Source organism: Monodon monoceros, unplaced genomic scaffold, assembly GCF_005190385.1.
Source record: "Monodon monoceros isolate NGI ecotype Baffin Bay Population unplaced genomic scaffold, NGI_Narwhal_1 Super_Scaffold_12, whole genome shotgun sequence".
Lineage (NCBI taxonomy): Eukaryota > Metazoa > Chordata > Mammalia > Artiodactyla > Monodontidae > Monodon > Monodon monoceros.
The window spans coordinates 126769595-126787760 of record NW_021703768.1 but is presented as its reverse complement, the minus strand read 5'-3'; the positions used below and the strand labels follow the sequence as shown (position 1 = coordinate 126787760).

The window sequence follows — 18166 nt, the reverse complement described above, 5'->3', positions numbered from 1 at the left end:
AAAGATGTAATCAGATTTGACCACACAAAAAGCAGAAACCCATTTTTGTACTGAGTAATGGTGATATTCTAAAATTTATTTTTATTCAAGTATAGTTGATTTATAATGTGTTAATTTCTGATGTACAGCAAAGTGACTCAGTTATATACATATATACATTCTTTTTAATATTCTTTTCCATTATGGTTTATCCCAGGATATTGAATATAGTTCCCTGTGCTATACAGTAGGACCTTGTTATTTATCCATTCTATATGTAATAGTTTACGTCCACTAACCCCAAACTCCCAGTCCATCCCTCCCCGCCCCCACCTTGGTAACTACAAGTGTGTTTTCTACGTCTGTGAGTCTGTTTCTGTTTCGTAGATAAGTTCATTTGTGTCATATTTTAGATTCCACATACAAGTGATATCATACAGTATTTGTCTTTCTGATTTACTTCACTTAGTATGATAATCTCTAGTTGCATCCATATTGCTGCACATGGCATTTCACTCTTTTTATGGCTGAGTAATATTCCATTGTATATATGCACCACATCTTCTTTATCCATTCATCTGTCAATGGACATTTAGGTTGTTCCCATGTCTTGGCTATTGTGAATAGAGCTGCTATGAGCATTGGGGTGCACGTATCTTTTTGAATTACAGTTCTGGCCAGATATATGCTCAGGAGTGGGATTGCTGGATCATACAGTAACTCTAGTTTTAGTTTTCTGAGGAACCTCCATACTGTTCTCCACAGTGACTGCACCAACTTATATTCCCACCAACAGTGTAGGAGGGTTCCCTTTTCTCCACACCCTCTCCAGCATTTGTTATTTGTATACTTTTTTAAAAATAAATTTATTTATTATTTATTTTTGGCTGCATTGGGTCTGTTTCTGTGGGGGGGGGGCTAGTTGCGGCAAGCGGGGGCTACTCTTCATTACAGTGCGCGGGCTCCTCATTGCGGTGGCTACTCTTGTTGCGGAGCACAGGCTCCAAGCACGTGGGCCTCAGCAGTTGTGACACGTGGGCTCAGCGGTTGTGGCTCGCAAGCTCTAGAGTGCAGTCTCAGTAGTTGTGGCACACGGGCTTAGTTGCTCCGTGGCATGTTGGGTCTTCCCGGACCAGGGATCGAACCTGTGTCCCCTGCATTGGCGGGCGGATTCTTAACCACTGCGCCACCAGGGAAGTCCCCCATTAACTTTTTTAAAAGGAGGGATTGTCTTGGTAAAATGTAACTCATGTACAGAAAAAGTGCATAAACACAGAAGCACAGCTAAGTTAAATATTTTAAAGTGAATATCTGTGTAACAATCACACAGATCTAGAAATAGTCCAGCTTTCCCCAGAAGCATTTTATTATGTCCCTTCACAATCACAAACCTTTCTTCCTCCGAAGTACCACCATCCTGACTTTTATATTCAACACCTCCTTGCATCAGTAAACATATGTTTGTATATGTGCCTTCCTTTGCTCACCATTTTGTTTCTGAGATGCATCCATATTGTTGTATGTAACTGTAGTTCATTCATGTTCACTGATGTGAACTGCCATGTCTATTGTCAGGTTTCCCAACGTTTGGGCTATTCTCAGCCCTTTTCATTTCCATGTCACGGTCTGATTTCATTCATGTAAAGAACAAAAACAGGCCAAAGCATAGAGTTTATATGAAGGGCCTACTAGGCCCCCAAATTACATGAAAGGTTAATGACCTGCTTTTTCAGGATCGAAATTTTGTTGAATGAAGAAGCAAAATACAGAACAACAAATACTGTATGATCCCATTAAAAGAAAGATATATCTTCGTATTTATGCATCTATATACATGTAAATATTTATTCAAATAAGTCTAGAATTCTAGAGCGACCAAACTATTACCAGTGGTTACCTCTGGTATATGGGAACGGGGCAGAACGCAGGAGAGTGGGAAAGTCTATGTATGTGCATGGGAGGAGCTATGTGGGCAGATACCTTCACATTTTACTTCTTCATTTATTTATTTATTTTTACAGTAGGCTTTTTTTTTTTTTTTTAAACAACATCAGCAAAAGTCACATCAGAATAAGGAAGGAATGAGAATTTACTTTGGGGTGCAGCAGGCTCCCTACCAGTCTCTCCTCTTCTGTCCCTGGTGGCTGCCGTTACCCTCAGAGCACAGCAGAGCCAACCCAAGGCAGACCAAATCCTCTCTTCTGTGTTTCAGACACTTCAATGGTCGGCTTTCAGCTCTTGGAAACATGACTTTAAATGGAAGCCCCCGAATTCAAGCCAACACATCAACTGCAAGCAAATCTGAGTCAGCTGTTGGCCCCTTGAAACTGTGTGGGGCAGAGTGAAACTCCAGAGCAAAAGGAAAATGCAACCACTATCCCGTGCACCTGGGAACCAGCTAGATTCCCAGCCTTCTCATCTCCCCAGGAGAGGGCGTCAGGGCGGAGACAGAGGGAAGCAGCGGGGAAGGAGGTGAGCCATGTCCAACAGAGCCCTACAGTGATCAGAGGCTTTCCTTCAAGTTTCAGCTTTACTGACCCCCAGTGACATTTCCATGAGCCTGCTTCTCAAGGTGCACTCGCTGCAGGAACATCTCATCAGCCAAGAGTAGTAGCTGCATGGAATCTGATAATGACTGAGTGCTTATCAGGTATGTGTCCATCACTATGCCCACAAAACTCTATGCAGGGGCTTCTACTCTCGTCCTCATCTTACAGGTAGAGAATTAGAGGCCCACAGGCGAGAAATGACTTGAGTTCACACAGCCAGTGGTGGCATTAGAACCCACCCCATCCAGTCTGACCCCCAGCCTGTACTCTTAACCTCTAAACTCTAAAGCAGGGCACCATGACTAGGTGATTCCAGAGTGAATGGGCTTGGCCGCCCAGTGGGGTGATAAGAAACATCCACTGGAATCGGACAGATCCCCACTTGTCCCTGGACAAGTCACTTCCCCATTTTTGAGCCTGGATATCCACATCTGTAAAACGGGACAATACCTTTGTCTCAAGGTCGTACTGAAAATTAGAAATGGGATATGGAGAGAACCTACTACCAGCCCAAGCCCTGAGGCGCCCAATAAAAAGCAGCCATAATCGTCATCATCACACCAGCTGCAGTGAGGCGTTCCTTGCCCTTCTCTTCCTAACGAGCCAGCACACAGGCCGAAGAACTCCTGGTGGAGATTAGGACAAGATCTACCCTGGCGCCTGCTCTAAACGGTGAGTGGAAGGGGCTGGAAAGGAGTCGTCCTTGTAAGCACCTACTCTGCACCTGCCCTATGAGGTGCCGAGCGCTGCCCCTTCTTTCTGACCCCATGGCCGCCTCCCTAGTCCAGGCCTTGTTCCTTCAAGGATCCTGGCGTCCAGCTCTACTCCTCTCCAGTCTGTGCTGCACACAGCAACCAGCGAGACCCCTCGCTCTCCAGCCTAAGAACCTCCGCATCTCCTTAGTGCAGCCCACCCCACTCTGGCCCCCTGAGGAGTCACTGACTCCTCTGACATTGCCATCTCCCTTCTCCTCAACACCTGCCCCCATGACAATTCTGTACCTTTGCACTTGCTGTGCACTTGCCAGGAATGCCTTCCCCATCACGCTCTCCCCGTCACACCCCCTTCCCTTGATGGACTGTCACTCCTCTGCGGCCCCACTCGAATCCTCTGGGAAGCTTCCCAGAATCCCACCCCACACGCAGGGTTAGAGAACCCCTCCTCTGCTTCACTGGTACTTTGTTCCTCAGTAGTCAATTAGCGTGCTTTAGGGAAAATTAAGATGACTTCCTGCTTTACAAATCTATCTCCTCTACTGTCTTTTCCTCCCTAGGCTAGGGCCTGGGCTTACCACACCCTCTCCCTGGAGCTGGCCCAGCGGCTAGCACACAGTTGGTGCTTAGTAAATGTTAACAGCGTAAATAAGGACCATCTGTGTCTCAGTAAAAGGAAAATCTAATTATCAGAGTGATTCACCGGTAAATAGGCGGCTAGCGAGCTCCCTGCCATTGGGGCAGCGTAAGCTAGACTACAGGAGCAGGAAAGAGTGGAGGCTTGGACGTGAAGTCATTGGTGGTTTGGATTCCTAAAGATACAAACCGGGGACGAGTTTTCCTGGAACCAGCTGGGAGTACTGGTTACTAACAGAGACCCTCCACTCAGGAGATTCTGATGCTGCAGGTTTGGGATGGGCCAGAAATCTGTATTAAAACACCTCCAGGTAATTTTGAAGCACACCACATTTGGGAACTGCTGAACTTCGTGACCTTTGAGGCCATTTGTGTGTGTGATGGCCCTTCGTAAACTGTGAAGTGCTGTCCACGAGTCTTGGCTCCAGGTGTTACCCGAACTCTGAGATGGGGGAATTGAAGCGGCTGGGGCTACAGCTCCTCAGACTCTGGGAGGTTGCGGACCCAGCCCTGGGCCACCCTGTTGAAGCTGGGTCTGAGGCGGAGGAGTTCCAAGCCACTGGTGAGCTCCGGGACGAAGGGGGTGCCTGCCCTCGGAATGGTTTCCCCCACCAGGGCTCCTCCAAAGGGCACTGGTGTCCTGGGGAGAGAAGAGCAGCAGGGGAGGAAGGCTGTGTGGGAAAGGGTGGCGGAACAGACCTGTGGGTCTCCACGGGCAGCCCCCTCCCCTCCTCTCTCTGGGCCTCAGTTTCCCTGTTGCTCAGCAAGGTTTTGTACTGTCTTTAACAGGTTTCTCCAGCTCTGCCCATTCTCAAATCTGCCCCTAGTGGGGATGGCTTCTTGCTTTGAAATAGGAGTGAGGTTTTCAGTGAGAACTGGCTTGTCCTGGCAAAACTCTAGGTTCCTGTTAAGGAAGGTCCAGAAGGGTGTAGAATTGGAACAGAGTTTTTCCCTCCTCTTGTCATCTCCCCTTAAAACAATATGTCACAGGCTGGAGAGAGAAAGGAGGGTTAGAAAGAACACTGAGAATCAGAGACTACAGTTTACCACACAGACATGCCACTTCTCACCCATAAGACTGGCAAGAATAAGTGATTTGGTAATGGGGCAAAGTTAGCGAGGCGGTGGGGCAAAGTCTCACTCATATACTGCTGGTTGGAGAGTAAATTGGTGTTGCTCCCTTGGAGGGCAATTTGGCAGGATCTTTTTTTCACATCTTTATTGGAGTATAATTACTTTACAATGGTGTGTTAGTTTCTGCTTTATAACAAAGTGAATCAGTTATATATATACATATGTTCCCGTATCTCTTCCCTCTTGCGTCTCCCTCCCTCCCACCCTCCCTATCCCATCCCTCTAGGTGGTCACAAAGTATTGAGCTGATCTCCCTGTGCTGTGCAGCTGGCAGGATCTTTTAAACCTGAAAATGTGCAAATTCTGTCAACCAGCGCTCTACCTGTAAGCATATGGCTTAGGGAAGCGTATGCCCAAGGAAGCAGATATGAGCAGCGATTAGTGACAGACCAGAAACAAGCCATATGCCCACTGGCAGAGGAATGGATAAGATAAATATAGTATACTCACATGGCAGAGTACTATATAGCAACTTAAAAGGAATGAAAAGAGATATAGGTATTAGAAAGAGGAGACTGAAAAAGCATAATGTTGCGTGAAAAAAGCAAGCAAGTTACAGGATGAAATACAAAGTAGCAAAACACACACACACATGCACACCAAACAATGCTACATCCCCATAGGTATGTAGCTGCTGGTAGAGAATATTCTCTTGTAGAGAATGTTCTGAAAACATACATACCAACCTGACAACAGTGTTCCCTTTGGGAAGGGAGCTGGGATTGGAGCATGGGGAACAAAGGGGCCCTACCTTTATTTGAAGTCGCCTAGGGTTTTTTTTAAAGATAATATGAATACATGATTTTCAAACTATTTTTTAATTGTAAGAGAATAAAAAGCATTGCTCATTTAGTGTTTTCCCTGCAGCCTGGGACCAATGGAGAGAGGGGAATGCCTGCTCTGGGGTAAAAAGGCAAACCTTGGGCCACAGCCTGGGTTCCAGCCAGGACAGTGTTTCTGCCTGGACCACCACAGCTGTGATGGCAACAGCCAGGGCCCCGCAGGAACAGGCTGGGCTGTTTCCAAGTCAAGCAGGCCCCACGGTTGGGCCCTTGATCAGGAGCCCAGAGCCCTGGATCCTGAGCACAGTTTGGCCACCAACACTACAGTTCCTTCTCTCTCTGCCTCAGTTGCCTCTTCCGTCCCAGGAGGGGTCTGGGCTCAGGGGTCCCTAAGACCCTCCTTATTTTTGTGGGAACATGCCTCAGCCTGTCAGAGCTGAGGCGTGAGATGGATGGGGCTGCGACCTGCAATGGCCAGACTGGAAGCTGGCTGCTAGCACTGAATGTCAGCTGAGGGTTTTAAAGAGCTGCACAGGCAGGGTGTGAGGGCCCCAGGAGGAGAGACAGCACAGTCCTGCCCGGCAGGAAACCCCCAAACGTCTGCCAATGGCTTGTGGTTCACACGAGGCCTGTCGGGCCCATTCTTGCCATCATGGTCCTCCCTGGCTCTCAGCTGTTTGAGGGCAGTCACATCCCTCCTGAGCAGTCTCTTCTCAAGGCCCATCACCCCCAGTTCCTTCAGCCCTTCCTCAGAGGGTTTGGTCTCCAGGCCTAGCAAGACAGACACAGTCTCCATGTGTGGTCTGAGCAGGTGCCAGAAGCGCTGGACTGTGGCCTCCTCTCTGTGGACCCTCCACTTTCTCGCTTAATCCAGCCCAAGCCAGAGGAGCATTTTTCACGAATAGCAGCACACTGAGGAAGCCAATTGAAATGCAGTTGAAATGCATCCCCCAGCCCAAAGCCTTCCTTCCTGCCAAGCTCCTGTCCCGACTGCTGTGATTTGTTTTCAGGACCCCAGGGTGGGATGTTAAATCTATCCCTTTTGAGTTCTCCCCTGTTGGCTTTTCCAGCCATCATTTCAACCTGTAAGTAATAATAATAATAATGGCAGCTACCATTTATTGAGAGCTTATCACTTGCCAGAAATTTTGCCTAAGGCCTCTCATGCCATCCTCATGACCATCTTATGAAGCAGGTACTGTAACAGTCTCATTTTACAGGTGGGGAAAGGGAGGCCCAGCGAGGTTAAGCCACTTGCCCAAGGTTACACAGCCAGGGGTGGAGATTGCATTAAGCCCTCGTCGAGGGCCCACGTGCTAAACACTATGAGCCACTGCTTTGTGGCTCTCACCTCTGGTGTCCAACATTTCACTGCCACTCCCCACAGTGGTACAGCCTCAAGATCACTTTCTAGGCCTCTTCCAGACCACTGATGAAAGTGAGGAAAACGCTGAGCTGGCCTAGGACTAGTGAGGTCTGGGGCCCCCACCCAGGGAAGGACTCGCACCTTGATGTCCATCAAGGAGATGGCACACAGCAGTGATGGAGAATAAGCACCTGGACTCTGGAGTCAGACAAAACCAGACTTGGATCCCAGCCCCGCCACTGCTTCCTTGCTTTGTGATTTTGGGCAGATTGTTGATAATCCTCTTCTCCAGCAGAATAGGAAAAACTGTGGCACCTGCCCCACCCTGTTGTGGAGGAGAATCCAGCAAGGTGTGTGCCACATTCACCCATTTATTCCCTGTACATTTATTGAGCACTAGTTAGTTGTACTAAGGCAAGAGCTCTACTGAGTTTTAGCAGGGGCTCAATAAATATATATAAGGCGACGGGGTAGAGCCCGGCCTGTAGAAAGCGCTCAGGAGATGGAGCTACTGCTGTGGTTGTGACTGGCTCCAGTGCATCCTCCCTCCAGGTCTCTCCCTAAGCAGCCCGCCTCGTCTTACTTGTTGAAATTTCGATACTCCGCCAGGCTGGGGGTATGACTTCTGCCTTCGCCCAGGTCGTCCTGGTAGCTGACGAACTCCTGCCATGGGCAGCTGTAGCCCTTGGGGATGGCCGTGTGGTTGAACTTCTCGGGAGGGACGCCCTTCAGTGGCTCGGCATAGCCTAGGGGGTGGAGCATGGCACGTGGGAGGTGGGCAAGCGGGACGCCTTTAACCTTGCCGCCACGCCCCACTGCAGACACTGTTTGGGGGGGGCTAGGAAAGGGGAGTTGGGGGAGGGGGTGGAATGTGATGCTAAAGTTGCTCCAGCAAAGAGGACCTTTCCCCATCCCTGGAAACAAGGAGGACGGAGCAGAGGAATGGCAAGTTGGGGCGCAGACTCTAGTCTTGCCTCGGACCCTGGCTGGCTCTGTGACCTTGGCGCATTGCTGCGCTACTCTGGGCTTGTGTTGGGTCTTTGGAGTGGGGTAAGTGTGTGTGTGTGTATTGGGAAGGAGGTGGACTAGACGCTCTCTGGATGCTCTTCCTGCCCCACCGTGGAGCTCGCCCACGCTACGGTCCCCTGGTCCTGGGACGCGGGCAGGCCACTTACCTGGCGCCAGGGCACTGGGGCTGTGGGCACTCACTGGCCGGGCGGCTGTGGGCTGGGCATCCTCAGGGCCCTCGGGCCCTGAGGTCGGGAAGATGTGGAGCTCAGAGCGGTAGTTCTGCCCCTCGGAGCTATTGGCAACCTAGGCACAGGGGCGGAAGCTCAGAGGTGGTGGACCGGGGAATCTGAGTTGCCTGGCCCCTTCCGCCAGGCTTCAGCCACTTCGGGGTCTCTGTGCATGCTCACCATCCCAGGTTCCGTTGTTCCAGTCACCTTCTCCTTGGCGCTTCCTGCCACGAGCTGGGGGGAGGGGAGGGGCAAATAAACCGCAGGAAGGCTCAGCGGGGCAGGAGGCCAGGGTTCTCCCTCCACTAAAAAAAAGGCAGGGGGTGGTGGGAGGTCATAATCCTAGAGCCCACCTCCCAGGGATGTTTTTGGGGGAGGATGAATTAATAGTGTAGGGCGCTAAACCCTGGAACAGAGAAGTGCTCTTACATACGTTAGTTGCTATTATAGTATTGACCCTGGGCATATAATATTTAACCTCTCTGAGCCACAGTTTCCTTCTCTGTAAAGTGGAGATGATGATAATAATATCGCTCTCTGATCATTAAATGAGATGATGCATGCAAACTGCTTAGCTAGTACCGTCATAAGCACGTAGCAAAGGTAGGTGTTTTGTCATTTTTATTATTCTGCCACATCGATCCCTCTCATCGTCTCCTGTTTCATCCAGAAATTGAGTGGAGGAGGATGAAAGTCCCCTGAGCTCATTAGAAGTACCTGAAACTGCCTGCCACCTTTTTGAAGCCGGGGGACAAGCCATTCTTGCCTCCTTTCTCTACCAGCTGACTGTCTCGTGGCCTTTGCCTTCTTCCAGTGGGAAAAAGAGGACGGCATTCTGCATTTTCCATCTTAGATCAAGCTCAAGTGTAATCTAAATCCTGCTTGCTGCAAATTCAGCCCAGAGCACCTGACTATTCTTCTGCACTTTTTGTAGGAGTCAGAGTCCCTTCACTCCATGGGGCATCCTGTCCGATACACTTTATGTATTGTATCTGGGGAAAGGTGCCTAAAGGGCTAACCCTTTTCTAGGATCACCTAGCAAGGCAGAGGTCAATCTGATGGCAATATCACAGCCATCCCTGGCTGGAACATGAGGGACCCCCCCATAGAGGGCAGAAGTCCTATCTGGCGCATTGTTTGGCTCTAGGCTAACGACCGGCCCTCTCTGGGCCTCAGTTCTCCTGTGAACACAATGAAGGCTTACTCACCACACGCGGGCTGGCTGCAAACTCAAAGGTGAATTTCTGCACGCGGCGCTGTCTCTTCTGGAAGAGGAGGGATCCTCGGTTGTTACGCAGTGATAGCTCTTCCATCATCAAGTCCTGGGGCACGCTCAGCTTCTTGCCCAGGTCCAGCAAAGGGACTGCCCAGAGAGGCCAGAGGGAGCTCTTACTACCAAACCCTCAGGGCACTCCGGGTTGCTGCCTCTAAGGGGACCTCCGCACAGCACCGTCCACTGTGTATGAGAGTGCCGATTTTGCCCCACACTTGCTGACCCTGGGTGTCATTATTCTTAGGAATCTTTGCCCACCCAATGGGCGGAAATGACTCCTCTGTGTTTAATTATCATGTGTTTGACACTCAGTGAAATTGAGCATCATTTCAGGTGTTCTTTGGCCGGGTATATTTATTCCATGCATTTCCCATGCAGCTCTTTGCCCATAGGGGTGGAGGTAGTGAGTAATGATCAGATTCTAGGTATCTTTTAAAGGTAGGCCATGGGTGTGGGATGTGAGAGACAGAGAGAGAGGTGTGGGAGGTAAAGGCAAGGTTTCTGGCCTGAGCCGCTGGGAGGATGGAGTAGCCGCTCTCTGAGATGGGAAGGCTGGAGGAGGAGGAGATGTGAGGAAAGACCAGGCATTCCGTTCTAGACATGTCTTCTTTTAATGTTAAAATAGCCTTTTATTATTATAAAAACAGCATATAAGTGCATTGAAGAAAGTTAGAAAATATAGACATAAAAGAAAAGAAGGGCTTCCCTGGTGGCGCAGTGGTTGAGAGTCCGCCTGCCAATGCAGGGGGCACGGTTTTGTGCCCCGGTCTGGGAAGATCCCACATGCCGCGGAGCGGCTGGGCCCGTGAGCCATGGCCGCTGAGCCTGCGCGTCCAGAGCCTGTGCTCCGCAACGGGAGAGGCCACAACAGTGAGAGGCCCGCGTACCACAAAAAAAAAAAAAAAAAAAAAAAGAAGAAAAACACCATTTTCTACCATCCAGAGGTTGCCACTACTAACACTTTAGTGTATATCCTTTCCCGTCTTTTTCACTGACTATGTATTCATATGTGACTTTTTAACCAAAATGAAATCATAGCACAGCTGCTTTGTAACTTGCTTTTATCAGTTAAAGATCTCCACCTTTCCAAGTGAATGAATTTTTTTTTATATATAATGCCTAGTCTATATTCAAACTCCCCTAATTGTCTCCAAAACTGAGTATAATGTTTGAAGAGCCTTGTAGGCATCCCAGCAGAGATGCTGAGTAGGGAGCTGGATATATGAGTCTAGTGTTCATGGGAGAAAATTGACCTGGACACGAAATTTGGGGCATCAGGAAATACAAATGGTATTTGCTGTTGTTGTTTTTTAATGAAGACTGTCCCGTTTATTTCTTTTCTCGTAGTTAGGACCAGTCATTATAGCCATGTAGACGGATTCCAGGGCTGATGACCGTCCTTAGTAGTTTGGTAGCCCATCCATATCCTTGGTGCTTTCCCCACCAGCAAAACACCTACTTTTATGTTGGTGCCACAAGGGAAGACTTTTGGAAGAAAGGAGTGTCAGCATGGTGAGGACGTTGGAAGGAGAGGGATATGTATGGGCAGCACGGGAAGACTTGTCATCTCTACAATCAAACACACATAGGTTCATATTCTAGCTCTCTGAATGGTATTTGGAGCCTGGAGGCTAGGTGAGATCTCCAAGGATATGAGAATGGATAAAGAGATCCGAAGACTGAGCCCCGGGGCCTCCAACATTTAGACTGAGGAGATGAGCCCCAGCCCTGGAGCCCGGGAGAAAACACCCAGCAAGTTAGGAGGAAATCTAAAGACTGTGGTGTCCTAGAACCAAATGATGAAAGCGTATTAGGCAAGATGAACTGATCAACGGAGTCAAATGTTGCTGATATGTCAAGTAAGAGGAGGGCTGAAAACTGACCATTGTATTTAGTAACATGGGGTTATTATTGGCAATCTCCGCAAAAGCAGTTCCTGTGGAGTATTTGGGCGTGAAAGCCTTATTAGACAGGGTTCGAGAGAAGAGGACAGAGGAACAGTTTGACACAACACAAGGAAGCAATGAGCCAAATCTAGGATGTGGGACGTTCTACAGGGCAGGTGGCCCAGTGTCTTCAAAGGAGTGAATGACATGGGAAAAAAGGAGGCGGGGGCAGTGTTTTAGATTAAAGGAGATTTAAGAGACATAGCTACCAAAAAAAAACAAGGGCCCTTGAGGGTACAGTTATTATGCTAAGTGAAATAAGTCAGATAGAGAAAGACAAATGCCATATGATTTCACTTATATGCGGAATATAAAAACAAACAAACATAAACCAAAATAAATGATCAAACCAAACCAAACATCAACAAACATGTAGATACAGGGAACAGAGTAGTGGTTCCCAGAAGGGAATGGGGGTGGCGGGGGAGGGTGAAATGGGTAAAGGGGATCAACTGTATGATGAAGGATGGAAACTACATTTTTGGTGGTGCGCACGCTGTAGTGTATACAGAAGTAGAAACATAATTCTGTACATGTGAAACTATCAATATATAACGTTAAATATGAACCAATGCTACCTCAGTTAAAAAGTGGCTCTTATTTGGATCCCCGTTAACTAGAAAATTGGAGCAAGTTGACTATAGGACTGGCTATTAGATAGTATTAAATCAACATTTAATTTTGTTCAGTGTGTTAATATCTTTGTGGCATGTAAGTAAATGTCCTTTTTATTACTTTCTGTGAAATATTTGGGGGATGAAATGACATGCTCTTTGGGATTTGCTCTGGAACCCAGGAATAAAAGGAGGGCCACAGGGATTTGCACTCTCAACTTTTGTGTGTGTGTGTGTGTGTGTGTGTGTAAGTTGGTTAATAAAATGTGAAAAAGAGAGGAGGGAAGTATAGACAGCTGCTTTGAGGAGGTGTGCTCTGAAGGACCATGGCTGGGGGCAGCTGTGGAAGCAAGAGTGGTTTGCTCGCTTGTTGGTTTGCTTACTTGCTTGCTTGTTTTTAAAGAGGGAGGAATAATAGCATGTTTGTTAGCTGATGAGAAAACCTGACGATGCAATAAAGAGAGGGGAGAATTACTGAAGGAATGTCTTGAGCAGGAGAGAGGGCAGGGAGGGTGTTCAGTGCCCAGCAAGAAGGGTTGGCTTCACACAGTGCAAGGAGAGTTCATCTATCGTATCAGGAAGGAAAACCGAGAACAGGGACACAGATGCAAACAAGTGGACAGATGTGGAGGCGGGAGCTTGCAGAAGTTCTCTTTTGGCCACTTGACTTTTCTCGGTGAAATAAGAAGCAAGGTCATTAGCTGAGAATGAAGGTGGGGGAGGAGGTATTGGAGGTTTGAGAAGAGAGGTTGCTAAAGTTATCTCAGAGAACAGTAGGGGAGAGTGACTGGGTCAGGGATGGGTGATGTGGTCACCAGGCAACACTGAGGGCCATTCAGGTGCTGTGATTCATCCCATTCAATGGAATCCTAAACAGCCTTTTTAAAAAGGAGGCTGATGTTTCTTTCATCCTTACAGCAAATATAGAGACAGCACCTTCTACATGTTAGGATCAGAAAGAAATCCACTGTAGATTAAAAGGGGGAAAAAAGGAAATTTCAGAAGAATCTGTATTCTAAGATCCCACTTGTATATTTTTAAAAATAAACACATGTTTATGTATGCATTGAAAAATCTGCAAGGAGATATGCCAAATATTGGCAGTGACAATTTGGGGACCTAGGAAGGAGGAGGGCTGGAAATTGTTTGCATTGTTTTTGTATTTGAACAAGAAAATGTACTGCATATTTAAACAGATGAAAGACCACATATACCTAAATACATAATAAAAGTCCCCTGGCATCATATTCTCAAATGCTGTTCAGATGAACTGAGCTCAATATTAAAAAAAAAAAAAAAAAAAAAAAAGCTATAGATAAAACCTATTTGACTAAGCAATTCCACTTCTAGGCGTTCGTCCTCGGGCAGAAAAGTTGAATAAACATGCCTGAAGATATACATACAAGGATGTTTACTGCAGTGACCTTTTGAGTTGTGAAAACTGGGAATCAATCTTGCGGTGCATGCTGCCCAGATGCCCTTTATCAGTGACTAACAGCTCACAACTGCCACCTCAACAGAGAACTGCCCCGGTGAGTAGAGGCTGCAACAGCCCCCTTGCTGAAGATGAGATGAATTCTGTAGGGCAATTAATTTATGCTTTGGAGCCCACATCCTTACTTAGCAATTTCCTCTGCCGGATTGTGCTTTTGTCACTTCCCTTCTCCTAGGAGTGGGAGCTCAACAAGTCACTTGTTTGGGAATCCTCAGGCTCTACTCCTAAGGGTCCCAACCTGGGCTGAGCCTTCATGGCCTCCCTTAGGGGATGTGCGTGTATAAATATATATAATATCTTATATGCTGGGGGAGCGAGGGGAGGGGAGAGGTGAGATAAGTCATACTAGGATGGAAAGAAGTCTGTGGTGTGCCGCTAAGTGAAAAAAATTTAAGATGACGAACACAGTGTATAGTATTTAGCCCGTGTGTGTGTGTTTATATAAACATGTTTATATATGAACAGAAGAAGGATTTACACAAAACTGTTAACAGTGGTTCTCTCCAGATGGTTTTTTTATGAGGAACTTTCACATTCAAAGTCATTCATGTCTGCTTTGTCTGAATATTCTATAAAATGAATGTTTTATTTATATAACCATGTGGTAAAGGAGCAGTTTTGGAGACAGATCTGGGGTCAAATCTCAGTTCTACCACCTACTATATATGTGACTTCCTAGCTTCTCTGACCCCTGTTTGCTCATCTGCAAGATGGGTGTGATCGTATCTAACTTACAGAGTTGTTGTGAGGGTTATATATATAACGAAAGGTACAAATGCTCTTAGCACAGTATCTGAGACATAGTGAGCACACAATAACGGTAAGTGTTTTATTATTATTATTTTACGATGGCTATCTTTCGGCGGTGACACCATGAGATTTTTTCCTTTCTGCTTTTCTTTAGCTTCAAAATTGTCCTTAATTAATACCTTAGCAATCGTCAACAATTCACGTATTTCCAGTCTGGCGTAAATGTTGTGTGTCAATATTTGGGGGTCTGTAACTAATTAATTACTTAGACAAGAGAAAAGAAAATGCATTGCCTGATTCTTCTAGTTAGCGCATCGGTACCTCACAAAGCTTGTGTATTTCACAGAAAATCATGGAATAAAAAAAAAAATGACACCAACAAAAGGAGGCAAGAACATATAAAACAAGTTAAAAGTACGACTCACACATAAAGTCATACACATGATTAAATACTTCCTAGAACGCTGAAGGAGTTAAAAGTGCAGCAATGCCCTTAGACAGGGGTTTATCAGAGCTTGGTTCACTTCCCACCTGCATCAGAATCACCTGGGTACTTGGCTAAAAGGGTAATGTATGGCCTCCTCCCCAGGTCCCCTGAAACAGAATTCCTGTGGGTTGATGCTGGGAATCTGTATTTTTAACCAACAACGCCATGTCACTGTGATTCACAGTGAAGTTTGAGAGTCCTGACTTAGCTAAGTTTGTTTTTAAAATATTTGAAATGCTCTAAAGTAGGCCAAATCAACAGACTCCAAAATTATGCCAAGAGGTCTTGTAAAGTTGATAATCATGTATTTTAGATGATTTATGCATTGGATGAATGTGCTTTTAAGTGAAATGGTTTGAGATCAGGCAGCCTATTCCTGCCCCCCTGCCCCACTCTCCCCTGACCCCTTGTCTCTTGCCATGGGGGCTCGGGGAGACGGCCCAGTTAAAACAAGCAGGGGCAATCTGTGGGACGCTTGGGCCATTATTAGGATTGAATCTGGGGCCAGAGCCCTCAGAGCTCCATTTGGGGCTGAGGTAGGGACTTAGGTGGGGGCAGGACCCAGTCTAGGGCACTCAACCTCAGCTCTTGGGGGTGCGGGCATCACAGCAAGGCCCTTCCCAGTGCTTCGGGAAGCTTCCCAGCCCAGGCGGCAGATTCCACAGGCCGGCCTCGAACTCACACCTGTTTGCCCAGGCCTGGGGCCAGCAGGCCTGAGTGACTGCAGCCTGGGAGCAAGAAAGCATGGGATCTGAGGAATGCTCACGGGCTGGGTCAACCTTACCTGGTTCAGTGAGGTCCCCCATGGTAGTCATTACCGGCCCCTTCTGCTCCTTGGGAATCATCCTGTGGAGGAGAGACTGCCACAAATGGCCCAGGCTGCCTCCGTTCCTCCCCAGACCTCCCAATCCTTGGTCTACCCAACCCCGGCCCTGCGCAGCCTTGGCCCACACCAAAGTCTCAAGCAAGGGTGTCTGAGCCGGAAAGAGGAGGCTGAGGTCCATGGAAGAAAAAGGAGATGCTCAGGGTCACACAAATCTGCTTCCTTGATGCTAGGGAAGCACACACGCATTGGGGGTAGTTTCTGGGACATTAGGAGAAGGGGAGGCGAGGGTCTCTGACTGTTGTTGTCCACTGACTCAAGTGAGTGCTAATCAGAGGCTGAAAGAGGTTGGAGGTTGAAGTCGGGGAGAGGAGCACGGGTGGTTAGGCTGAAGCTGCACTGGGGTCTGCGAGGTGCGCCCCTCCTCTCCTCAGGACTCGGCTCTGAGGCTTGAGGGCGCAGGCTGGTCCAAGGACACTGAAAACAACCATCAGCCCCCTTCCTACCCCCGTCCTTCAGCTCACTTAACATGGTGTCCTTTTCTCCCTCGCTCCTTCTCTCCCTCTTCCTCCATCCCCCCATTTGCATCTTATGGCATGTCCCAGGAATCTTGGAGGTGATTTACAAATAAAATGAGGTCCAAAGCCCCAGAGTAGCCCTGCAGGTCCCAAGTCCAGATCCCCTAACTCGCCCCCAGGAGAGAAGGCAAAGTCCTTGAGCCTCCTGACAGCCTTACCAACCCTTGTGCCCTTCTGCTTGGCTTCCAGGTTTTTCTATATTTCTTCTTTTAGAAAAACAATCTGCCTCCATCTGTGCCCCCCACACCCATACCCAGCCCCGGGTCCGTGGGCGCTGAGCTGGACGGCCTGGATTCTAATCGGTGTCCCTGACTCCCTCGGTAACTGAGCAAGTAGCTCTCCTGTAACCTGAGGAGAATGGGCTACATCGTGGGTATCCATGGATGTGCTTCAGGGCATACACGGACCCCCTCAAACTGTGTGCAAACATGAGTACACATGCATTGCTTGGGGGCGATGCCCACGAGCTTGTGGCCGGTGCTCCAGATGGGACCGCTTAGGGTTCCACAGTCCCCGGATCTGTTTCTTGACAAACACTCTCCTTACAGAAATTCACAGACATTGGGAAGGACCCCGCCCCTCATTTTACAGACAGGGACCCTGCTTCCCTCTATTGCTGAAAGATCTTGGAGTCCTGAGCAGAGCCATTACCTACCCCAACCTTGAACCCTAGCCACCCCCTCTCCATTTAACCCAGAGTAACCCAGAGCTTAGAATCCCTCCCTTCCCAGCTCAGGATCCAGGCTTCCACGAGGCCCCACCCTCCCCGGACCCCCTTGGGCCCTTCCTCTGCTTGGGGGAAGGGGCTCTGGGAATTGGCTCCCCCCCACTGCCCACCCCCCACAGCGCCTCGAGCTCCCCTTGAGTCCTGGTACCTGAGAGATGGAACCACAGTGGGCAGGAGGGAGTGTCAGACCCTCAGATTAACACCTCTGTTGGGAAGCTGAGAGTTGAGTGGTCGGTGTCTGTGCAGGCGGTCATCAGTGAGCTGGGTATGCCTTGCCTCCGGCTCTGGCCTCAGCAGACGAGAGTTGTCCTTGCCTTGTCGTGGCTCATAGCCTTATTTCGGGCTGCAACAGGATCCAGGGACAGATGCTAAAAGCACCAGGCCCCAGGGAAGACAGGTGCCCCGGCAGCAGGCCCTTGCAAACAGAAGGCCTTGCACACGTACAGTACACATACATATGCACACACCAAAGTCACCTGGAAACGCTGAGTGAGTCACCGGTCCCCTGAGCTTGCGAATTGTCCTTAGGGCCTAGATCGGGGCCTGGTAGGAACTCAGTAGATATTTGTTGAATGAATGATTGAATGGGTAGATTGATGAATGAATGAATTGTCCCCCAGTAACTTTGCTTGACTTGTTCATTCCTCCTTTCCTTTCTTCCTCTGCTTCCTTCCTTCCTCCCTTCTTCCCTCCCTCCCTCCCTCCCTCCACCTTCTCACATTCTCTGAGCCTCTCTCTATGGACTGAAAATAAATAAGGCAGGGCTCTGTCCTCAAGGAGCTCAGCCAGGCCTGTGTCAGACCTGTAAACAGCCTTTGCGCCGCATCACGGAAAATGATCTGGGAGGGCCAGGGAAGGGTGCCACCAGCTCGGCCTGGGGGTGGGGAAGGCCTCCCAGAGGAGGAGACATTTGCGCTGGGCCTTGAAGTCTGAGTGGGAGCTCACGGGCAGAGAGGGGCACGGGCACTGCAGGCTGAGGCCATGTCACACATAGGATGTGAGGCGCCAGCGAGGAGAGCTAGAACTGGGGGCTGGGGTGGTGCTGAGAGATGAGGCCAGACAGGTGGGCAAGGGCC

General features: G+C 48.6%; 1 protein-coding gene across 1 annotated transcript; it reads right to left on the bottom strand.

Annotated features, from left to right (window-relative positions):
- Positions 1-4314: 4314 nt before the first annotated feature.
- Positions 4315-17626, bottom strand: MYOZ3 (myozenin 3). Its single transcript, XM_029218561.1, has 7 exons — positions 17567-17626; positions 15747-15808; positions 9606-9760; positions 8578-8631; positions 8335-8473; positions 7743-7905; positions 4315-4517 (listed from the first exon to the last, which is right to left on the bottom strand). The coding sequence occupies exons 2-7, from the start codon at positions 15805-15807 to the stop codon at positions 4349-4351; spliced, it is 741 nt and encodes a 246-aa protein (XP_029074394.1). The 5' UTR covers position 15808; positions 17567-17626; the 3' UTR covers positions 4315-4348.
- Positions 17627-18166: the final 540 nt, after the last annotated feature.

Excerpts from the sequence above, each read along its gene's own strand:
- MYOZ3 (XM_029218561.1), bottom strand. The coding sequence starts at position 15,807 with ATGATTCCCAAGGAGCAGAAGGGGCCGGTAATGACTACCATGGGGGAC. Across the intron at positions 8,474-8,577 it reads GAACAACGGAACCTGGGATG|GTTGCCAATAGCTCCGAGGG; the intron begins GTGAGCATGCAC and ends CCCTGTGCCTAG. Across the intron at positions 7,906-8,334 it reads CCCCAGTGCCCTGGCGCCAG|GCTATGCCGAGCCACTGAAG; the intron begins GTAAGTGGCCTG and ends TCCACCCCCTAG.